General features: G+C 39.4%; 4 protein-coding genes, 1 non-coding gene and 1 pseudogene across 6 annotated transcripts; 4 read left to right on the top strand and 2 right to left on the bottom strand.

Annotated features, from left to right (window-relative positions):
* LOC18776230 (uncharacterized ATP-dependent helicase YprA) lies at positions 528–10,862 on the top strand. Of its 2 annotated transcripts, XR_002271635.1 has the most exons (28): positions 528–818; positions 895–1,644; positions 1,752–1,845; positions 1,958–2,055; positions 2,561–2,737; positions 3,460–3,528; positions 3,756–3,878; positions 3,978–4,127; positions 4,238–4,369; positions 4,460–4,539; positions 4,760–4,854; positions 4,955–5,022; positions 5,531–5,632; positions 5,722–5,795; positions 6,302–6,409; positions 6,550–6,625; positions 7,070–7,206; positions 7,326–7,485; positions 7,588–7,767; positions 7,944–8,060; positions 8,213–8,368; positions 8,454–8,621; positions 9,228–9,340; positions 9,573–9,696; positions 9,970–10,065; positions 10,142–10,204; positions 10,285–10,411; positions 10,518–10,862. XR_002271635.1 is itself a non-coding variant. In XM_020563679.1 (27 exons), exons 1-27 carry the CDS (start codon positions 660–662, stop codon positions 10,309–10,311), a joined length of 3,696 nt encoding a protein of 1,231 aa, XP_020419268.1. In that variant the 5' UTR covers positions 528–659; the 3' UTR covers positions 10,312–10,862. The 2 variants fall into 2 exon arrangements, 1 of the variants encoding a protein (XP_020419268.1); XM_020563679.1 differs by having other exon boundaries at positions 10,285–10,862.
* On the bottom strand, positions 11,035–11,108 carry TRNAI-AAU. The gene has a single exon. It is a non-coding gene; the product is annotated as a tRNA-Ile (tRNA).
* LOC18775774 (isoaspartyl peptidase/L-asparaginase 1) lies at positions 11,415–13,277 on the top strand. The gene is made up of 4 exons (XM_007209304.2): positions 11,415–11,874; positions 12,033–12,263; positions 12,365–12,451; positions 12,581–13,277. Exons 1-4 carry the CDS (start codon positions 11,713–11,715, stop codon positions 13,061–13,063), a joined length of 963 nt encoding a protein of 320 aa, XP_007209366.1. The 5' UTR covers positions 11,415–11,712; the 3' UTR covers positions 13,064–13,277.
* Positions 13,444–14,445, top strand: LOC18777582 (flavonol 4'-sulfotransferase). Its single transcript, XM_007208836.2, has one exon. It carries the CDS (start codon positions 13,444–13,446, stop codon positions 14,443–14,445), a length of 1,002 nt encoding a protein of 333 aa, XP_007208898.2.
* Positions 15,068–16,147, top strand: LOC18775653 (flavonol 4'-sulfotransferase). Its single transcript, XM_007210711.2, has one exon. The coding sequence runs from the start codon at positions 15,068–15,070 to the stop codon at positions 16,145–16,147; it is 1,080 nt and encodes a 359-aa protein (XP_007210773.2).
* On the bottom strand, positions 17,800–23,732 carry LOC18776969 (annotated as a pseudogene).

Raw genomic sequence — 24,501 nt, 5'->3', positions numbered from 1 at the left:
AATTTTTTTATATTAATTTTTAAATTTTAATGAATTTTTTAAAAGGTAATCTATATATATAAAGCAAAAGGCAGAGAATTGTGAAACATTCATAATACCATAAAATGCCCTTGGTTAATTCAAACATTAAGAATTAAAATTATTAATTAAATGAGGATAATATGGTAAATTTACACCTTTTCTTATTAAAAAAATTAAAATTAAAAGAAAAATCAGATAATAAATCCTATTTTTATGGAACACAACTACCCATTATCTTTTTTAAATCTAAAATAAATTTTAATTTAAAAAGCCTCTCGCAGGCGCGGAAGCGCGTGTAGAGATGCTAGTTTAACATAATGGACAACATTGGCTAAAGGAGTACAACACGAAGACTGAATTGACCAAATTAAAAATACAGAGATTAAATTTACCAAATGTGTAAAATACAGGGACTATTTTAACATTTAATCCTTAAAAAAAAAGAGTGAAAGGAGTTTAAATAGAAAAACTCATATTACCAATCCCAAATTTGAACCCAACAGATTTCAAAGCATTAATGAAATATAACTGCAGTGAGAGACTGAGAATCAGTGAATAATTCCCCGCCAAACCAAACCCTCCCCTTCATTTGGATTGGATTGGAAATTGTAGTGAGAGAGAAGTTGAGAAGGAAGAAGATGTCAGAAAACGAGAGACAAATCCAGGTCCGTACACTAGTCGGAGAATCAAGCACTGTTTCAGTCTCCGTCAACGACACCATTGAAAACTTCAAGCGCCTTCTCAAGCGTTCCTTCCCTCCCGCCACTCGCTCTCTCAATTTTCACCTTTTTTTCAAGGCAACTATTTCCTTCTCTCATATTATTAGTTTGGTTTGGTTTGGTTTGCTTAATTTTATGCTGTTTGGTGTCTCAGGGTGGTAAGTTGGGTTTACAGAGTAAGATAGGTAGCCTCAACATTAAGCCTGACGAATTTCTAGTGCTTGTCCCGTTTTCTAAGAAGGAGCCGAATAATAATCAGACCCAGAAATCTGATCAATCTAAAGCTTCATTGAATGGCTCTGATAAAAGCTTCACCATATCAAACTTTGCCGATTCGGCGTGGTCTGATATGATGCAAGACTTATCGTCTTTACGGGACAATTCAAGTTATCAAACCCCAATGGAGCCTATTATTGGAAGTTTCAATCTTGGAGATAGAACGGAAGCAATGAATGAAACTGCTACTTGTTGCTCTTCTGGAGCAAAGCGCAAAAAGGGTCTTGATTCTGATGACATTATGTTGGATATATTGCGGTGTAGTAGAAGAAGCAAGAATGTCCTTGATGAACATAACTTTACAAGGTTCGTTGAGGTTTTGGCGTCAGTGAGTTGTTTGTCCGATCCCTATAATGGGGACTGCATGTTGGGGAGAAGAGTTCATTTAAGGCGCCAGGGCCTTGGCACGGGACTGCCTAAAAGCAATGGTAGTTCATGCTTGTGTCCACCGTGGTTGAAGATAATCATGAAGGCATTTGCATTCTTAAACACTTTTTCTGCATTTATTCAATCACGGCAGGAGAGAACAACCTCAATCCTTTTGGAGCAAGCGCTGGGCCAGCTTCCGAAATTTGGAGTTGAACTTGGTTTGAAGGACATAAAGAATCTTTCAGTTATTTCTCCAAAGGTAATTTATATCAGCGTTTGAACACACTGGGGGATGTAAGTATGGTTACAAGAAACTTTTGTCCGTGTGAAGTATAGTCTTTGGCATTCCGGTTTTTGGTGATGCAGGTAGTACGTTTTGTAAATAAGAATGCAGAGGAGACAAGTTCTGGTAATGCGATTGTTATCATCAATTGTTCAACAGAGGATAATCGTAAACATGGTATTGTGGAAGATATGCATATTCTTTTTTCCCATTTCCAGAGTTAATCTAAAATGCATGAGCTTTTAACTGGACAATTTTGTTTACATTGACATCATGCTTGGGTTGTTAGGTTGCAAACAGATGGATGTACCAATGATTGTCAGTGTATTGAAGATACGAGAAAGTTCTTTCAGAAGTAATTTGTGGAAGGCTATAGAGTGGTTATTGGTGTGTCTAATGCTCTCTCTCTCTCTCTCTCTCTCTCTCTCTCTCTCTCGCTCTCTTTCTCCAATGAGCATTTATTGTTGTAGTTACATCTCTTTCAGGCTAACAGAAACGTCCTGATATATTGATCATTTATTTTTTTTTCTTCTTTAAATGCTATTCCACTTTACAAGCAAACAAAATGCGCATATTGATTATGAATATAATCTCTCTGCCTCAATCTTGCATTTCGTCACTTATTTAAATGCCAGGTTTTACAAAATTTTATCATACTAGTAGGAATATAATCTCTTGATTCCTAGATGATCCAATATAGTCATGGGAGTCGTTCGACAATGTGGAACCATTTTATTGTCATTGCTTGCTGGGTAGTTTTGTTTGTCAGACTGCTACTAGGAATATAATGTTAATGAAACACACTTCGATAATCAAGCAGTCAAGCATCAAATTTTTCTCTTCTACACATATAGTCATTATGGACTTCTAGTTGATCTGGATTTTCATGCAGTTTAAAACTGGAAATGAGATTTCCAGGGATTTTTCCTTGGAAGACTTGCTTATATCTGTGAAGGAATGTGACTCTGCTGCAAGAGGAAATGAAGCAAAACAATCAAGGATAACCCCTGCAGCTTCAAATAATTTTGACCGAAAACACTCTGCCGCTTCAAGAACTCATCGATGCCATGTAGGTCTTCATCCTCAACTTTATTCAGTTCATTTTTGTGTTTTCGCTTATTTCTCATAATTTGCAAGTTCATGCTTCATACTCTACAGAAAGGATAAAAGACAATGGAGGTGATATCAATTCAATAGCATCTAATTAACCTGTTAAATGTTGACAAGTTTTAGTGATGTAATCAATCTCAATGCCGTGCGATGTATGATGTCTCCTTGTCTCAACTTCCATAAGTAACTCTTTTGTATTACTGCCCCCATGTTTTCATGGTTTCTGGGTGATATTGAATTGTGGATACTTCATACTTGTTCCCTTTTACTTTTTATGTTTGTTACTCAGTGAATTTACTGGCACATGACTGGTATTGCCTTCATCCAGTAAGGGGAGAGGAGATTCTATTTTGCCCAGTATCCATTGGCATTCATACTTGTAGAATAGAAGTTGCTTCATATGCAGAAAAAGAGCTGTAATTATTATATGATGTTCTTTAACCGCCTACTAATGGGATAGTGAAAGTAAAATGTTTTGACTCATAAATAACCTTAATTTTTCAAGTAACACCTCATATAGGATTTCTATCTGAAGAACAGAGTGATATCAGATCCTTGATTAATTAACGTTAATTTTTTTTGTTATGCCTCGTTGGAACTATCACTATCTTGTAATCCTTAAAATGCTGTTTTGGATGCTCTAAGAAATGACACTTTTGTTGAACCATTTTGTCTCATTAGGGTACAGATTCATTGCTACCAGAGGAGATGGTTGAGCATCTTAGAAAAGGCATTGGTGCGAAAGGGCAGGTTTTCCCTACACTTTTTCCATAACCTTATGTTTGATGTGGGGAAATGAAAAAGTGAAATACACAACTGTAGCTTCTTTGGACCTAGTTACATAATATCTATATAACAAACCAAAACTGTACAGCTTTCAAATTAAAATATATGTGGGTCTGGCATGCTGTCATGTTTCTAGCAGTAAGTGCATGGCAAGTTCTGCTAACCACAGCACCATGAAACTGTGGATGCAGGTAGTGCATGTTGAAGACATTGGTGCTCGGAGACCTGTTTATGTAGAAGTTCCACATGAACTATCTGAAAATATGAGATCTGCACTTCACAGTATTGGAATCACGCAACTATATAGCCATCAGGTATGGATGTTTTCGAGGCTATGGGGCACCATCTTCCTGAAGAACACCAATTGTTGAATGTGTTTTAGCTTTTTCTTTTCTTTTTCATGATATTTATAGGCAGAGTCAATACAAGCCTCACTTTCTGGGAAGAATGTTGTTGTGGCAACAATGACATCCAGTGGGAAATCTCTTTGCTATAATTTGCCCGTCTTAGAAGTTCTGTCGCAGAGTTCTTCATCATGTGCTCTATACATATTTCCAACGAAGGTTTGTTGCATATGTGTTTGCATATTTATGAATGTGAAAATCATTATCCTTGGAATTGCTTTCGATAACAAATAAGTTTTGACATAATTCCCAATTGTTTATGCACACAGGCTTTAGCTCAAGATCAACTAAGAGCTTTGTTGGCTATGACCAAAGGATTTGATGGTAGCTTAAACATTGGTGTATATGATGGTGATACTACTCAGGAGGACAGGACATGGCTGCGCCATAATTCTAGATTGGTAGTTGGTTAAATGATGATTGTTGACAGTTTTCTTAGCTTGAATCCTCTTCTAAGTTTATGATGGACTTTTTTATCTGCTTAAATGCAGCTAATCACGAATCCAGATATGTTGCATGTATCAATCCTACCACACCATAGACGATTTGCGCGGATTTTGGAAAATATTAGGTATTGTCTCTTGGACTGTCATGAATAGTTTCTGTCACTAGGTGACTCATCCATAGTTGTGTGAGCGTGTGTGTTTGCATGCCATTTTTTATATTTGAATTCTTTTGGTGTCTTATCTTATGATATAAATTTGAACTGGTTGTTTGAGCAATATGTCGTTATTATTAGTATATTTATTACATTAATTATACAGAGATTTACTTCATATTTAATTCTTTAGGTTTGTAGTCATTGATGAGGCACATATTTATAAGGGAGCATTTGGATGTCATACTGCTTTTGTCTTAAGGAGACTTCGACGGCTCTGCTCACATGGTAAGATCTTTCCCTTAGAGTTTGCAAAGGATGAGATTGTTCACTGTTGGATTCTTCCATTCAAATTGAAAATTCAATACCTGTTTGTTTCTATTTGCAGTGTATGGAAGTGATCCTTCTTTTGTGTTTTCAACTGCAACTTCGGCAAATCCTCACGACCATTGTATGGTAAGATTTGTTAATTATAATTACAGATTAATCCTCTGTTGTGTTTTACAAATTTTGGCTTTCATGGTTCTTATTTTAAGACTTTCATCTGGTACTTTCCCCCCTCTATCTTTATTTTTTTAACACCAAAAATATTTTCGGTGCTATGATTTTTGTGGAATGTAGAGGGCCATGCATTTTAGATTAGCCTGATTTAGTGAGTGAAAGAAAAGAGCAAGGAGGAGGTGGTCTACTAACTGACTTTGCCCCTATTTAGAACTGTATCACTTTGTACCAGCGCATGACTTGGGTGTTTGGTAAGGAAGCTCAACTGGCTCCAGTTTTGGGGTGTTGGGAAGACATTTAAATAACCTGGTTGACTTCTGTGATGCACACCCGCATTTGTGTCACTTGGTGGCATTTCATTGTTATGTTGCTGATACAAGTTATCAATTTGTTAATTATCTTGGTTTCTTTTTCTGATGCTAATTATATATAAATTAAAAGGATGACTATTCTGATTCTTCAGGAACTTGCAAGTTTACCAACTTTAGAGCTGATTCAGAATGATGGAAGTCCTGCTGCTAGAAAGCTCTTCATCCTTTGGAATCCTTTTGTGGATCAAGAAACTGTTGGTGTTCTGTAACTGTTATGGTGCCCAATAACTTCGTGATAAAATCATCTGTTAGTTTTCTAAATCTTGATGTTTCATCATTACAGGTGGTGAAGAATCCCAATAATATTATGGTAAATGGTAAATCTTCTGATGAAAGTGCCAACTTCAAAAGTTCAAGGTAACAGCTTGTCACATGTATATAGCAGTGGAGAATGAGAATATTGTTTTAATAATTATGATTTTGGTTTAGAGGTCATATTAAATCCGGGTTAACAATAAAAATAGGTTGACAAGTTTTTCTGATGTGATTTTCTCATCTCTGGAGACCACAGAATTTCTCTTTTTCTTTACCCGTCTTCTTTTCCCAGGAAATTGCTTGAACATGTAAGATGGCCCCTCAGCAGTTGGTGGATTTACCACCAAGCTGTCTTCACAAGGGCAGTTTGACTAGCTTGGTTTCTACCAATAACTACATGGCTCTTATAGCTCCTGTTAGAAATACATGTAGTGTACTCCATACTGAACTAGTGTTAAGTTTTGTTTGACCATACCATGCTATACACACCTACTGCCATATAGTTCTGGTACTTGACTTCTGTTTCATTATTTTCCAGGAAAATTATTTGCAGTTTTCTTTTTGTTGTTTTGTAACCTCAATAACTGAGGCTGAAATTATCTTTGCAGCCCGATTGTGGATGTTTCATGCCTCTTTGCTGAAATGGTACAGCATGGACTACGCTGCCTTGCTTTCTGCAAAACACGCAAGCTTTGTGAACTTGTGTTGTGCTATACGTAAGTATCATCGATTTTGTGGAGTTCAGTACTCCAATTCTACATGACATGATTTATGGCATTTTTCGCCTCAGGCTTTTTTTATTTATCTGGTGTTGTGGAGAGTTAAATGATGAAATGAATAAATATTATTGTGCTAGGCGTGAAATTCTTCAGCAGACAGCTCCCCATCTGGTAGACTCTATATGTGCTTATCGTGCTGGTTACATTGCTCAGGTTAGTGAGCTATTTGCCCTGCATTTATTTCTGTCATTTGAAATGCTGTCTTTGTGGAAGAGAACCTTGGAGTGGTTACTTCTTTTTGGTTGAAATTTAGATTTTTGAACCATTAGGTTTTTTGTGCTCTGAATATTCACAATCATAGACTGCAATCAATAGGGGGAGTCAGCTATTATCTAGATTATTCCTCTGTTTACTTAAAAGTTCGAAATTATTATGCCTCATTGAAGCTGATAGACATTATTGTTTCTCTCTCTCTCTCACCCCATTTATAATAAAGATACAAAGTAAAAGAGAGTACGTGATGTATTTATGTGATAGTACTTTCTTCTGTTTCGTAGTCTGTGCAACTTTGTTACTGACAATCAATGTATATATCCTGTTAATGTCTTGTTTAGTTTGAACAGCCTTCTGACAGCATTTGCTTGACTGGTGGAGCAGAATAGGAGAAGAATAGAGAGTGATTTTTTTGATGGAAAGCTTTGTGGTATTGCTGCAACAAATGCCCTTGAATTGGGTATTGATGTTGGACACATTGATGTAACTCTTCATTTAGGTTTTCCTGGTAGTATTTCTAGGTAGGCTTCCAGTTAATCCTGTTCCCACTAGTGCTTTAACTTATTGCTCAAATTGTTTTAATTGAGTATATTTGTTGTTTTATATTATTTTTTTCCTCCTCTTCTATGCATGTCTGAAGCTTGTGGCAACAAGCTGGCAGAGCCGGGAGGAGAGATAGACCTTCTCTTGCTGTGTATGTTGCTTTTGAAGGGCCTCTTGATCAATATTTCATGAAATATCCAAAGAAACTTTTTGGAAGCCCAATTGAGTGCTGTCATGTTGATGCTAAGAACCAACAGGTTTTAAATTTTCTTATATTCCTTTCATTTATCCGTGTCTAATTTGTGTCTAGCGAATTGGCAATATTGATTTTATGCTTCTTGATACCTTATTCCTTGTAGGTTCTTGCACAGCAGTTGGTTTGTGCTGCTCACGAACATCCACTGAGTTTGTCTTATGACGAGAAGTTTTTCGGTTCTGGTTTAGACAGTGCCATAGTGTCTCTTAAAAATAGAGGATATTTGAGTTATGATTCATTATGTAATTCTTCTGCTAAGTTTTGGAACTATATTGGGCACGAGGTACATTATTTCTTCGCATTGTCTGAGTTTAATTCTACTGTTCTTTGGTTTATAATTTTTTCTCTTGCAGCATGCCGTTGTTTGCTCTGTACAGGATTCTGTATATTTTGAACAACCACGACCTTTTGGTTTCTAACATAATCTTTTTCTGTGAAATATATTTTTTGTTGTTGTAGAAAATGCCTTCACATTCAGTTAGTATACGATCAATAGAAACTGAGAGATACAAAGTTATAGACCAGCAAAAGAAAGAAATCCTTGAAGAGATTGAGGAAAGCAGTGCTTTTTTTCAGGTAAAATTCTAATGCACATCTATAATACATTTTTTACCTTACCTTGTTGGAAACCTATAAAATAGTTTGTACACTATTGTTTGGAGTTTTTTCCCCATTCATCTCTTTATGAATTTACTTTAGATCATTTTATCCTCATACGTTTAATCCAGGTATATGAAGGTGCTGTTTATATGAACCAAGGAAAGACGTATCTGGTCACAAGCTTAGATTTATCACGTAAGATTGCTTCGTGCTATGTGGCTGATTTGAAGTATTACACAAAAAGCCGTGATTGCACAGATATTCATGTCATGGGCAGTAAATATGTATGTCAGATTCTTAAACTTTTGCTTGCAATGCCTTTTCCTCAATGCATTTCTGTAACTTGCATGAGTTAATTTTCTGTTGTAGGCTTATCGGCCTCAGCTCTCCAACATCCAGTTCTCAAGAACAACAGCCCGAGCAGATCCTTGCAAAGTAACAACTACATGGTTAGGGTACCATCGTGTATCTAGAGGAAGCAATGAGATAATGGAAACAGTTGACCATGTACTTCCAAAATATTCTTATGAGTCACAGGTAAATCAGAGTACATATTAACATTGTCACAGACACGGAACCCAATATGGAACGACATGAGGACACGGCACATTTCCAAAAACTAGGACATTGATACAGTAATATACTAGGACATTAATACAGTAATGACATGGAAATTATAATAATATATTATTATAATTAACAAATCAGCTCATCAACCCATTCAAACTGCTGTACCCATTCAAATACCCAAGTAACCCTACACACCGTGCACTACAATTTTTAATCTATAGAGTACAAACCCATTTCAAATTTCGAGGTCACAAAGGTAGCTAGAAGAGTAGAAGAGAAAAGAAAGAAAAAGTAATGGACTGAGCCCCCCTCCTCCCCCAGCCCCTTCCAAATGTGTCCTGACTGCGTCCTTCCCATGTCTCCGCTGTGTCAAATGTGTCTCCTCAATGGACACGTATTGTGCTGTATCCCTTGCATCTCGTGTCTGTTCACAGGTCGGACATTGCATGCCCCAGAATATTGGGGTGTCCGTGCAACCTAGATTGTCATTGGTTGGTTCTATGATTAACCCTGAATTGTTGTTTGTCTTCTCTTTTTGTCTATATAATCTGTTTCATCTTTTCATCAAAGCAGGCAGTTTGGGTTTCGGTTCCACAATCAGTAAAAGAAGCTGTAATTATGAAAGACCTTGATTTCCGAGCAGGGCTGCATGCTGCATCACATGTTGTTCTAAACGTTGTGCCTTTGTGAGTCCCTTATACTTGTGATTTTCATATAACAGTCTCCCTCAGCTTTGCATTTTTCAGTAAATTTGTGCAGTTGCATTTTTCAAAGCTGGTGTAATGCATTGCATGCATGGTTTACATTTTGATTTACTCGCTCCCTCCCTAGTCGGATTCTCTTAAGAATTTGAAGCATGTTTGTTATGATTCCAATGGTTGTGTGCGACTGACTGCATTATGATGTTTCTGCATGCAGACGAATAATATGCAACTTATCAGACTTGGCTCCAGAGTGTATAAACCCAGAATACACCCGCTATTACCCAGAAAGGATTCTATTATATGACCGGCATCCCGGAGGAAGTGGTGTCTCTGTACAGGTGAAAACTGAAGTATCATTACATTTGCTGAAGAAAGCTTGGTTTTATTTATTTTCACCTTTTACAAAAAGGTCCTTCTTAATGCTGTGATCTTTGATTACTCTATGTTCTACCATATGAGGAAACCTATAGGATGCTAGGCGGCCCTTTAATATATCTGATAATGGTTTCACTTTGATGCCCTGGTTTGGTTTCCGAAGAGGATTCTGACCTCAGGACAGCAATATCCATGATGACTCTCTGTTGAAATGAATATATTGGGACATGTAACAGGTTCAGCCGATTTTCATGGAGCTCTTAATTGCTGCTTTGGAACTTCTTACATCTTGCCGCTGCTCAGAACATGGAGGCTGCCCTAATTGTGTTCAAGTCTGTCTCTCATTCTTTATATTTGCTTTATCTCTCTCTCTCAACATGAAGTAACCGGAAACATTTTGCATTACAGAGTTTTGCTTGTAAGGAGTATAATGAGGGTTTGCACAAGGAGTCAGCAATTATGATCATTAAGGTTGAGATCTAAAGTGACGGACCCTATTTATGTTAGTTTGTTTTCCATCGCCCAGTTGACTGGTTTTCTTATCCATTCAGGGTGTTCTTGATGCGGAAAAATTATGATATGCACGAATCTTCTTAATCTTCATAATCTTGAGTGAAGCAAAGCAGAAGCAGCGGTCTTTGAAACTGACCAGATTAACTTCTTTTTCCCTATTTCTCGGTATATATATATATGTGTGTGTGTGTAGACAATCCTTTGTAATTTTTACAGTGTGGTGCAAAAGAAACTTGCTGGTCTTCACTCACCACAGTGAAGTGATTAACAGGTGAAGTTAAGAGGAAGCTAAGTGATCAGGAATCAGAGAGTGGTACAAATACGAGTATGAGAAAGTTCCAGAAATATAAACGTTGTGGTGATGAACGGATGAAGTGATTAGTAGGAAGTAGTAGGCTATTTTTGCTTTTGAAAACCACAAGTGAAGAATAGGCAGGCAGAGGAAGAAACAAAAAGAATAATATGAAGGATGCCTCGATATTTTTGGTAGCTCATGCAAATCATGGCATTCTCTGTGTGTAAATATGAACTCAGGGATGACCAGTCTTAAACCAATTGTGTTCCTTTTACAATTCTGACTGAGTTTAGGGGCTATTGAGAGCTTACTTTGCCTTCAGCCGGTTTGTCCAGAGGTTTTTTTTCGTAATTTTCGTCCTTTTTTCTTTTGTTTTTTCCGTTCTCTCCTCTTCGGGCTTCTCTTGTTTTGTTTTGTCTCATTTTGGGTTTTATTCAATGACATTCAACGACCCAAATACAAACACGGAAAAAAATTTAAAATAAAAAAATAATGGCCCATGCAGGTCTCGAACCTGCGACCTTCGCGTTATTAGCACGACGCTCTAACCAGCTGAGCTAATAGGCCAATTGGTTTTATTTAACTTTTGTTGATTTTTTATAATAATTAGTTTCTAATTCTCATGGAAAGGAATAAAGGATTGAAGGAAAATGACACGTTTGAAGCCTTTACTCCACTGTTGAATTAGGATATATTGTTAAATTAGGATCATAGCAAATGGAATTTTTTTAATCGTATATCATCAGCAATATAAATTAATCTAATTTAGAGAGAGAGATTCATACTTGAAGGAAACAGATTTGACGCATGGTTGGGTACCTCATCAGACCCACCTGGCTTTGGTTTTGGTTTTTTTATTTTTTGTTGGGTTTTGGTTTTTTTTAATTTGGATTTTTCCAAATGGATCCATTTGGATGAATCTCATTGGCATTAGCATCTCTAATAAAATGAAGTGAAGTCCGGAACTTGGACCCACTATTTGACTATTATACGTCTCAACTTAATCATTCATGTTATTTCCAATTTACCATATTGCCCCCGCAGTCCCAGTCCTCCTTATGCGTGTGGGCCTCTGGACTGCCCCCAACTTCATAGGCACGCACGAGACGCACCTGAGGATCTGTAACCGGGAACAGCACCAACCAAGGCAAGAAGGAAGAGAGATAGAGAGATGGGGTGGGCAATAGCACTCCACGGCGGTGCAGGCGACATCCCGCTCTCCCTGCCGCCGGAGCGCCGCCTGCCTCGCGAGGCCGGCCTCCGCCACTGCCTCCACATCGGCGTTGAAGCTCTCAAAGCCAAGACCCCCGCTTTGGACGTCGTTGAGCTTGTGGTAATCAAATTATCAACTGTTCTCAATTTCAATTTCTGGATTAAGAAAACCCTCTTCTCTATTTTTACCGGATCATTTAACTCAATATAATTTTTTGGCAATGAAATATTATGAATGAGGAATGAGTGAGTCTGATCATTTTATTAGTAAATGCATAGGTTCGTGAGTTAGAGAACATTCCACACTTTAATGCTGGTAAAGGGTCTGTCTTGACCACCCAAGGCACGGTTGAAATGGAAGCTTGCATCATGGATGGAACCAAGAGATGTGGAGCTGTTTCTGGGCTCACCACTGTTGTCAATCCCATATCTTTAGCAAGACTGGTCATGGAGAAAACTCCTCACATTTATCTTGCATTTGATGGAGCAGAGGCCTTTGCAAGGGAACAAGTTAGCGCCTCACAACCAATTTTACCATGGGCTTAAAATGGTTTTTCCTGTAGTGGGTTTCTTGATCTTCAATTTTCTTGTATGACTTCCTAATTTTGCAGGGTGTTGAGACTGTAGATTCAAGTCATTTCATTACCCCAGAGAATGTTGAGAGGCTCAAGCAGGCAAAAGAAGCCAACAGAGTGCAGGTACACTCTTGTCTAAATCTTGGCTTGTGAGTTAGGAAGTTGAATTCCCTCACACTCACACATCAGAGTTGCATAACCAGTGGCTACAATTGTTTGTGCTGACTGATCACTTTTGCCCCAAATGTACAGATTGATTATACACAACCCCTTCACAAAGATGAGAAGAAAGAAACACCAGAAGCTGATGGGGATAGTAAACTTGGGACGGTTGGATGCGTGGCTGTCGATAGTCTCGGGAATTTAGCTTCTGCAACTTCTACTGGCGGATTAGTCAACAAGATGGTTGGTCGGATTGGGGACACACCCATCATTGGTGCAGGGACATATGCCAACAGTCTCTGTGCAGTTTCTGCCACGGGCAAAGGTGAAGCGATAATCCGTGGTACGGTTGCAAGGGATGTAGCAGCTGTTATGGAGTTCAAATATGTTTCTCTCAAAGAAGCTGCAGCTTATGTTGTGGAGGAGGGCACTCCAAAAGGCAATGTAGGTTTGGTTGCTGTATCTGCCACAGGGGAAGTGACAATGCCTTTCAATACCAATGGCATGTTTCGAGCTTGCGCTACTGAGGATGGGTATTCAGAGATTGGAATATGGCCTTCTGTGCAAAATTGAGTTGTTCTTCAGTGAGCTTTCCATTGTTTGAATCCAGGACAATTCCCATATTTGACATATGGGAAATGTTTAGCATTTATTGATTTTGTGCTTTAATGTCTAATCTAGTATTCAATTTTTAATGGTTGCATTGCTTGAAACCCTATCTAAATATCTTTGTGGTATTAATATTTTCAACAAAGTTGACTGAAATTGCAACATTTTCTATTGCTATTCTGCATATGAAGACTGGATGGTCATGACTTGGTCAAATGCATGAATTAAGGGAACACCAAACCATTGCATCCACAGAATAAAGAGGAAAAATCCATTGCATGCAAAGTGATGCACCCTATAAAAATCTTGTGAATTTATATGCATGATTTTCATTATATCAGATTATGGCTTCTCTCGCCCTCTCTGCTTATCAAGAACAGGAGGAAAAAAAAGATGTCCTCCAAAACTGCGAAGAAATTATCTCAACCCTCCCTAAAGACAGAGGCTGGGGAACCGAGCATTACTACCAATATGAAGGCTTTTGGTACCCCCCCATTTTTCTTGAAGGTGTCATTTGGGCACAAGCAAATTTCAGGGCTAGAGACGATGACATTTTCTTGGCCACTTTTCCCAAGTGTGGCACAACATGGGTGAAGGCTCTCATGTTTGCCATCCAAAATAGAGAAAACTATGATTTTTTGTCACATCCATTGCTCACAAAAAGCCCTCAGGATTGTGTGCCCTACATAGAGTTACTTGCTCACCAAGATAACCCAATTGACTACCTTGACGCTATCGCCTCACCTAGATTCCTTGCGACTCACATTCCACACAGGTCGTTGCCAAGGTCCATTTTGAATTCTGGTACTAAAATTGTATCCGTTGCTAGGAACCCAAAAGATGTTCTTATTTCTTATTGGGTATTTTCCCAAAAAATAAGATCAAGTATAAACAAGCTAGCTCCTCTTCCCATGGAAGAGGGGTTTGAGTTGTTCTGCAAAGGGGTTGCACTTTCTGGCCCATTTTGGGATAATGTACTGGGTTATTGGGAAGCAAGCTTGGAAAACCCAGAGAAGGTTCTGTTTTTGAAGTTCGAGGATATCAAGATTGACACAGATTGCTCTGTAAAGAGGCTGGCAGAGTTCATGGGCCTTCCTTTTTCATCAAAGGAAGAGCAAGAAGGGGTTGTGCGAGAAATAATAAAGTTGTGCAGTTTTGACAACTTGAGTAATTTGGAGGTGAACAAAAGTGGGACATTCAGCAACGCTGATGGAAAATTCAGCAACGCTGTCTTCTTCAGACGAGGGCAGACTGGAGACTCAAAGAACCACCTAACACCTGAGATGCTCGACCGTCTTGACAAAATTACAGAGCAAAAATTGGGCGCTTCTGGTCTGAAATTTTAGAAACAAATTGATCAACCGTTGAATTAAACAAATCATGGGTTTACAAAATTTTGTTCCGTTAGTTTGATCCCACGGTTGCATGAATTTTCATTTCACGTGTGATATGAAGCTTGCAAGTTACAGCTTTCATTCTCTCTCTAATTTCAAAACGTTATCACATGACAGTTTGTAAGTGTAATGTGATAACGTCTGGAAATTAATGACTGAAACAAATGTAGCCAGCAAACCGTTTACAATCAATATTACATTAATAAAAGGCTGATTTTATGTATCCAACTTTTAATGTTTACTTTGAAAACATTAGATTGGTTATTAGCTTTGAATTAAGACAAAGAAAAACAGTCCGACTAGATATTATGAGCACAAACAAAAGTAGAATATTCAAAACAAATAAAACCAGCCGTTGTAGGAAATAAAACTGCTTGGCATTTTGAAATAGCAATAAAAATTCTAACAGTTTCTCCGTTCCCTCCCATTTTCTCCAAAGAGCTGCTGCATGCGCAGACACTTCATATATAGCCATGCAGCACTTCATCTCTTCTCACATTACTTCACTCCATCTTCTCTCTTGCCTTTCCATCTGTAAATTGTTATTTTTATTCTCAGTTCGACTAGAATATAGATGGCTTCAAGTGGGTCTGATCTTTTCGATGGACAAGTAGAGGAAAACAAGAATTTCCATGAAAACTTCGGAGAAATGCTGTCAACTCTCCCTAAAGGCTTGGGAGCTGGTGGGTGTTACTACCAATACCAAGGCTTTTGGTATTCCAGCGTTTGGCTTTTAGGCACCATTTGGGCACAACGAAGTTTCAGGGCTAGAGACACTGACATTCTCTTGGCAGCCTCTCCAAAGTCCGGTACAACCTGGATGAAGGCCCTAATGTTTGCTATCGTAAATCGAAAGCGCTACCCTCATCTTCCATCATCATCATTGGCATCCCATCCGTTGCTCACAAAAAGTCCACACAATTGTGTACCATACCTAGAGGTTCGTGATGAAGAGCACATGATTGGAGGCAATCCAATCGCCTACCTAGACTCTCTTCCACCATCATCACCTAGATTGCTTTCAACCCACATTCCATACACATCGTTGCCAAAATCCATTTTGAGTGATTCGGGTGGTCGAATTGTGTATATTGCTAGGAACCCAAAAGATGTTTTTGTTTCTTACTGGAGCTTCTGCCAGAAATTTAAATCCAAAACTGACCCATCAAAAGGGCAACCACTAGCAGCAATTTCCATGGAAGAGGCATTTGAGTTGTTCTGCAAAGGGGTTTCAATTACAGGCCCCTTTTGGGATCATGTTCTCGACTACTGGAAAGCGAGCTTGGAACGCCCTGATCAGGTAGTGTTTATGAAGTACGAGGATATGAAAATGGACACAATGCAGCATGTGAAGAGGTTGGCTGAGTTCATGGGGCATCCTTTTTCGTTAGAGGAAGAGAGGCAAGGCGTTGTGCAAGAAATTATAAACTTGTGCAGTTTTCAGAATTTGAGTAATTTGGAGGTGAACAAAAGTGGGGCATATCGTGTCCATATCGCGTCCCAAACGGGGCAAACACCTTTGCTGGTGAACAACAGTGCCTTCTTCAGACGAGGAGAGATTGGAGACTCCAAGAACCATCTAACGGTTGAGATGCTTGAGCATCTGGACAAAATCACAGAGGAAAAGTTGGGTTCTTTTGGTTTGAAACTTTAGATGAATCAAAGCTTTAATTAAGCTCTCGCTTAATTGTTCTGCTTTTTAATTAATATTTCTACAATAAAAGACATCGATTTGTTTATGCTTTTGATAATATGGTATGGATGGACTACAACCTTATTTGATGAATTAAATTATAAGTTACATGCATGAAGACAAGAGGCACAAAAGAAAATACCGTAATTACTCGGCAGAGGCACCAAATGTAAATCCAGAAGCTTTGAACTTGTCATCTGTGATCTGATCTAGACGTCTTGCCATCTCATCTGTGAAATAATTTTTCCAGTCCCCAACTTGACCTTTCCTAAAGAAGTAACTGTTCTTAACAACAAGCTGGCTAGTAAACCATTGCACCTTGGTTTTATTCACCTCCAGATGACTCAACTTCTCAAAACTACAGAGCTTTATTATTTCCTGCACAACCCCCTTCTCTCTTCCTCTAATGAAAATGGCTGGCCCAAAAATTCAGCTAATCTCTTCAAATGAACAAAGGGTACTTCAAATCCTCATATTTGAGGTTGTCTATGGGAAAACTCCCGGCCACTATCTCGATCTTGTTCCCATTTCTAATCCTACAATAACCAGCAAGAAAGCAGAAGACTTTGTTGTTTCAATGGCAAGGGTTCAAGAGGATGCGAAGAAGAAACTCGAGGAAAGCAATGAGAAGTACAGCGAAGCTGCCAATGCTCATCAGCGTGTGAAGATATTTCGTGAAGGTGATCTTGTATGGGTTTATTTGAAAAAAGGGCGTTTTCCATCTGGCGCTTATGATAAATTGAAGGAAAAAAAAATTGGTCCAGGTCGAATTTTGAAGAAGATCAATGACAATGCTTACAAAATCGAGTTGCCTTCGAATATCCGTACCCATCCTACTTTTGATGTGCAAGATTTGTCTGAATATCTTGGAGAATTCAATTCAAACTCGAGGGCGAGTTTCTTCTCACAGGGGGAGTATGATGCAGCAGTGCACTAAGGGAGATGTTTAATGACTGATCTATTATTGGGGTAATTGGGGAGTCAAGAAATCTTGGGTGGTGCAGGAGAATAAATTTAGATGCATGATACGTGTATCTCAGTTAATATTTGAATCCTTTCATTTGCTTCTGTTTTAGCTTAAATAAGAGTCTGTAGGCTATTGTGGAGGGGATCAATTATTAAGAATTTCAATTGTAATGTCAAACAGAGCTATGCTCTTTCTATTATCAAAGACTCCTTCTCTTTGAGCGTCTCATGTAATTTCTAGCTATTTCGCATCAGCACTTTGTGTTTCATCAATTACAATACCGGGTGGCTAAAGAAATACACATAAAAACTGTTTTACAAACCTACATTATTATAGTGTTTAAATGACAGTGGCATGTCCGTTAATAATTAGAGTTTTATAACTAGAAAGATCAGAGAACACAGAGTCTCCTAGATGTACCCAAATGACTGGAACATAAGGGCGCCACAAACCACCAGGCGTTCTGATCAGTTCAAGTCTCAGCTGATCTAACAGGTCCCGTTTGACAAAAATGCCACCCCAAAAATTCAAGCAGATCTTCAAACCCCTCAATGACCTACAGAGGAAATAATGAATTTTCTTTTTTACATTCTCTCTGGAATAGCTCATCATGGATCAAACCCCAATATAGCAAGAAGTAGCCACTCTAACTTGTGACACAATCCTGGAGATATGGGTGGCTACGATTTACATATCGCTCCCAAAGAGGCCTATACCTTTCAATGGCCAACTTCAGCCATGGCTTCATGAATCCGTTAAAGTGAACAACCGCTGCGCTCTCAATCAATCGGTTGTCAATATTCAGATCATACCCCAGTCCTAATACATGCCATCTCCTATCAAGCGGCTCTGTCAGACCATAAAAAGTTAGAAGGCCAGGCGGAAGAGTGCCCACCCTCCAAAGCGTCCCATCAGCATTCTGCTCCTGCCAGTAATGATAACGTGCAGTTACGTTCGCTTTCTTCCAAGCAGTTAGATCAAAAACATACCGAAGGCCCATCCGCATGCCTGTGGATCAAATTTTGAGCTGATGATTGTGTTTGAGAAATTGAGATACTTATAATAACGATGAAATGCTTCAAGACAAGTTTCCACTGCTCCATTCACATTTCCATGCAAATCCAATGAGAAAAGTGGGGTCAGATCCTTCTGGACAACAACATCATCATCAAGAAAAACTACCTTCTCCAGCTGCGGATAGATCTCTGGGATGTAAAATCGAAGGTGACTGAGCAAAGATTGATACTTAGGGCTCCGCAACTTTGGTGCAACATTATCTTGATATCCTCCAATATAGTAGGCTTGGGAATCTGCACTGAGGAGCTGCTTCACGATCGGAGCATAAGAGGCATTAAACCAAGAAAATTCCTCAACATCTGCACTTCTATTGTGGACCCTTTGAAATCATTACTGAGGAACCAAGCCTGCATAGTGCCATAGTTGATCCCATTCGTGACAATGTGGAAGACCAGCTGTTTTGGATGGTCAGCATTGGAGACAGTAGAGTTGACAACCACAGAGGTGGCCAACGCATTGTCCGAAAATATGCAGAAATGGTAGAGATTGTTGTCCATGAGTTTGGGAGAGTTCCTCTTCTCATCTGCAAGTTCTTGCAGAGATGGCTTTCTAAGCCAATCAGCTGTGAGTTTAACATTTAGGCAATGGAGGCTTTTGGGTAATGCTTCAGCAGCTAGTTGCCCAAATACTGTGCTTTGAACTGTGGCTGCATTTGCACGCTCTTCAAGGGCTTGGATATGAGATTTCATTGTCATTATTGTGGTTGCAATGTCATAATGTGCATCTTCTGCCCTAAATATAAGATATGAAAGGCTTTTAATTATTGGCTCTGCTTCCTCTAAGGTGACTGGCTCCCCCCTCATGGCAGCTTTTGATAGCAAAAGCTGGCAATTTCTGATCTTTGAACTAAGCTCCCAAGCAAGATGAAGGTTATTGTGCTCTTTGGCAATAATAACATAAGCTTTGGCGAGTGTCATTTGCTCAGCCAGCTGCCTGGAAAACGATCTAGCACTCAATATTTCTTCCGTAAAATTTAAACTCTCGTGAGCGACCTGGTCAAGTCCCGTATTTCTTTCCTGGAAAAGGGAGATCACAGCCAAGTAAGAAATTGAACAATTTATTTGAAAGATGACAAGCCATATCACAAAGGAATAACAGCGATAACAATTTATTACAATTAATAATTACAAACAACCACCAATGTATATTACAATGTATGTCTTCTAGATTTTTGAATAAGTAATTGACATTCACTTTTCACTGTTCTCCCTCAGATGTATATGACAATTGTACAAAGAGATGCAACCAATGTCAACTAGAATTCTATTCCTGCAACAAGCTATATTTGGGCAGGAACTTAAAACTTAGGAAAACTTTAGATATCTACGCAGAGTAACACACTGGAAAGCGGCGGTACCTGTGTTTCCATATTTTTAAAAAATTAAGGCTTTGCTCTTTTGACACGTGGAACATAGGGGCTGGTAGGCTTCTTTTTTCTAAAGATATACATAGTATATCCGTGCGGCTATACTCCTTTTTGAATTTTAAAAACCGTATAGCCGTGTGGCTATACTCCTTTTTTTCATTTAAAAAATAGTATGGCTTTACCTCTTCGACACGTGGGCCTGGGCCTCTTTGACACGTGGGCTTAGGCCATGGGCCGGCCTTTTATATATATATATATATATATTAGTATAGCCGCACGGCTATACTATTTATTTGAATTTTCAAAAATAGTATATCCGTGCGGCTATACTCCTTTTTTGCATTTAAAAAATAGTATGGCTTTACCTCTTTGACACGTGGGCTTAGGCCTCTTTGACACGTGGGCTTCGGCCGTGGTCCGGCCTTTATATATACATATACATCTATACAGTCCCCTTCTATTGAGGGATCCCTCAAATAATTTATTTGAGGGATGCCCTTTAGGATACCCTATAAATTTTTTTTCAACGATCCAAACAATCTATTTTTTAGGTCTTCATTTATAGATCATCCTTACAAAAAATTAGACAAATCAGAAACAGTTTCGATATCTAATTGTGTCCTACAAAATCAATGAACACGGTGCTTCAAGAAAGTACTAAAATTTCAAGAACTCAATTGAATGATCAAATGATATCGGATTCAAGTGATTTTTTGTAGAGATGATCTTTGAATGAGTATCTACAAAATAGATGGTTTGGATTAGTGAAATACAATCTGGAGTGGGCCCTACAAGAGGTGTCCCTCAAATAAGCTTATTTGAGGGATCCCTCAATGGAAGCTCTCTGTACATCTATATATCTATATATATATATATATAATAGTATAGCCGCGTGGCTAGACTATTTATTTGAATTTTTAAAAAAATGTATAGCCGTTCGGCTATACTCCTTTTTTGCATTTAAAAAATAGTATGGCTTTACCTCTTTGACACGTGGGCTTAGGCCATGGGCCGGCCTTTTAATATATATAATAGTACAGCCGCACGGCTATACTATTTATTTGAATTTTAAAAAAATTTGTTTCATTTAAAAGATAGTATAGCTTAGGCCTCTTTGACACCTGGGCTTAGGCCTCTTTGACACCTGGGCTTAGGCCATGTGCCGGCCTTTTTTTATACATATTAGTACAGCCGCATGGCTATACTTTTTTTTTTGAATTTAAAAAAATAGTATAGCCGTTCGGCTGTACTACTTTTTTGAATTTAAAAAATAGTATGGCTTTACGTCTTTGACACGTGGGCTTAGGCCTCTTTGACACGTTGGCTTAGGCCATGGGCCGGCCTTTTTATATATATAATGGTGTAGCCGAACGGCTATACTATTCATTTGAATTTTAAAAAAAGAGTATAGTCGTGCGGCTGTACTCTTTTTTTGCATTTAAAAATTGTATGGCTTTACCTCTTTGACACGTGGGCTTAGGCCTCTTTGACACGCGGGCTTAGGCCATGGGCCGGCCCTTTTATATATATAATAGTATAGCCGCACGGCTATACTATTTATTTGAATTTAAAAAAAAATAGTATAGCCGTTCGGCTATACTCCTTTCTTGCATTTGAAAAATAGTATGGCTTTACTTGTTTTACACATTGGCCTAGGCCTCTTTGACACGTGGGCTTAGGCCATGGGCCGGCCTTTTTATTTATGTAATAGTATACCCGGTCGGCTATACTCGTTTTTTGCATTTAAAAAATATCATGGCTTTGCCTCTTTGACACGTGGGCTTAGGCCATGGGCCGGCCTTTTTACATATATAATAGTACCGCCGCACGGCTATACTATTTATTTGAATTTTAAAAAAATAGTATAGCCGTTCGGCTATACTCCTTTTTTGCATTTAAAAAATAGTATGGCTTAGGCCTCTTTGACACGTGGGCTTAGGCCATGGGCCGGCCTTTTTTTATACATAATAGTATAGCCGCACGGCTATACTATTTATTTGAATATTAAAAAATAGTATAACCTTTCGGCTATACTCCTTTTTTGCATTTCAAAAATAGTATGGCTGTACCTCCTTGACACGTGGGCTTTGGCCATGGGCCGGCCTTTTTATATATATAATAGTATCGCCGCACGGCTATACTATTTAATTGAATTTAAAAAAAATCGTATAGCCGTTCGGCTGTACTCTTTTTTTTCATTTAAAAATAGTATGGCTTTACCTCTTTGACACGTGGGCTTACGCCATGGGGCTGGCCTTTTTATATATATAATAGTACAGCCGCATTGAATTTAAAAAAAATAGTATAGCCATTCGGCTATACGCCTTCTTTGCATTTAAAAAATAGTATGGCTTTACCTCTTTGACACGTGGGCCTAGGCCTCTTTGACATGTGGGCTTAGGCCATGGGCCTCTCTGACACGTGGGCGTAGGCCTTAGGCGGGTCTTTTTATATATATACATAAAGTAGTATAGGCGCGCGGCTATACTATTGTTTTAATTGTTTTTAAAAAAAAGTATAGCCGTTGGGCCTCTTTGACAAGTGGGCTTAGGCCATGGGCCTCTCTGACACGTGGGTTGTTTTTTAAAAAAAGTAAAGCCGTTGGGCCTCTCTGACACGTGGGATTGGGCCATGGGCCTCTCTGACACGTGGGCTGAGGCCTCGGGCGGTTCTTTATATATATATAGTGTAGCCATGCGGCTATACTATTTTTTGAACTAAAAAAGATTATAGCCGCACGGCTGTACTGGTGTTTCCATATTTTTTAAAAATTTAGGCTCTGCTCTTTTGATACGTGGGACCTAGGGGCTGGGAGGCTCCTTTTTTCCAATGATATACATAGTATAGCCGCACGGCTATACTCTTTTTTATTTTTAATATTTTAAAATTATTAAATGGCATTCTTTACTTTTGTTCTTTGGCCTACTTCTTTAATTTACTATACGTAATCATGTGATATCTTAGCCTCTTTTAATCACTTTGCATAGTGATTACATTTTAATTATCATTTAATATAAAAGGATTGAAGAAAATGGACACAAAGTTATTCATTTCTATTTGTTAAGTCTTTTATGAAATCGTTTGGATTTCTTTTTTCAATTTCTCCATACCCCAAGAGCCCTATCCATCACTATTATGCCATTGCTCGAGTATCTATCTTCCCTTTTTGATTTTTTACCTTTCCAAAGTTATTACCCGCATAAAGATTTTAGCACTTTCACGTTTAATAATGTGTTATACCTGTACGCACGTATTTCTCATGTTTAATACACGTATTTTTTACAAAAGTTTAAGTAGGACACACAAAATTCACGTATTATACACGTATTACTGAATAAAAATAATATATACCCAAAAAAAAGGTATAGCCATGCCGAAATAAATTATGCTAAAAAAGAGGCGCTTGAAACTTTTCAAATAACCCTTGCCGAACGGCAAGGGCTGTGGGGCACAAATACACAGCTCAACAAAATCCTTGCCGAAGGATCCTTTGCAGCCCAGCTCCAAACCAGTCCAAAACCCAGCTCCAGTAGCTCTATTCCGAAGCCTCCTCGGCTCCTTCCAAATTTACAGCACAGCACAGCCCAGCCCTTGCCGAAGCCTTGAAGGCCTAGCTCCAAGAACAAGCCCTTGCCGAAGCCTTGAAGGCCCAGCTCCAAGGACATGCCGAAAGCCCAAATGTCCACAAGGCCCTCCAAAAAAAAAAAAAAAAGCCCTGTCGAATGGCAGGCACTGTGCAGAAGGAATAAAAGGGCTCGTAAAGTGCTCCCCAAAACACCCTTGCTGACGCTTCAAGACCCCAGCCCCTGTCGAAGGTACCCAGGCCCTAGAGAAAATCATTCCCATTAGACCATGCCGAACAGCAAGGCCCATGTTCAGGCAATGGCTTACATCCTGGAAAATTTATCTTGCCTAACCCCTTGCAGCCCAGCTCCACAGAGCATAAACCCTAGGCATTTGTCAAAGCCCAGGTCACGAGGCCCACCTACCAAGAACTTGGAAACTTGTGGGATCAAGCCCCTCAAGTTCTTGTCGAAGCCTTGAAGGCCCAGCTCCAAGGACCAGTACATGCCGAAGCCTGGAAGGCCCAGCTCCAAGGACATGCCGAAAGCCCAAATGTCCATAGGCATCCTCATGCCTTCGACATCCCCTTTGTGTTCGGCACCTCCGAGCCTAGCTCCACTGTCTTGCAACATGCAATTCTTATGCCTTCGGCACCCTCGTGCCTAGGCACATTGCCTTGGGACATGCAAGCTTTGTGCCTTCCGCATCCCCTTTGCCTTCGGCACCTCCAAGCCTAGCTATATTGCCTTGCAAACATGCAAGCTTTGTGTCGCCTTCGGCACCCTCGTGCCTAGGCACATCGCCTTGCGACATGCAATCTTTGTGACCTTTCGGCATCCCTTTGCCTTCGGCACCCCTATGCCTCAGCACATCGCCTTGCGACATGCAAGCTTTGTGACCCTTCGGCATCCCTTCGCATTCGGCACCCCCGAGCCTAGCACATTGCCTTGCAAACATGCAAGCTTTGTGCCACCTTCGGCACCCCCGTGCCTAAGCACATCACCTTGCAAACATGCAAGCTCTGTGTCACCTTCGGCACCCTCGTGCCTAGGCACATTACCTTGCGACATGCAAGCTTTGTGCCTTCCGCATCCCCTTTGCCTTCGGTGCCTCCGAGCCTAGCTATATTGCCTTGCAAACATGCAAGCTTTGTGTAGCCTTCAGCACCCTAGTGCCTAGGCACATCGCCTTGCGACATGCAATCTTTGTGACCCTTCGGCATCCCTTTGCCTTCGGCACCCCCGTGCCTCAGCACATCCCCTTGCGACATGCAAGCTTTGTGACCATTCGGCATCCCTTTGCATTCGGCACCCCCGAGCCTAGCACATTGCCTTGCAAACA

The sequence above is a fragment of the Prunus persica genome, chromosome G5, assembly GCF_000346465.2.
Source record: "Prunus persica cultivar Lovell chromosome G5, Prunus_persica_NCBIv2, whole genome shotgun sequence".
In the NCBI taxonomy this organism is placed as follows: Eukaryota; Viridiplantae; Streptophyta; class Magnoliopsida; order Rosales; family Rosaceae; genus Prunus; species Prunus persica.
The sequence above is the reverse complement of the archived record's forward strand: the minus strand, read 5'-3'. Positions and strand labels throughout refer to the sequence as shown.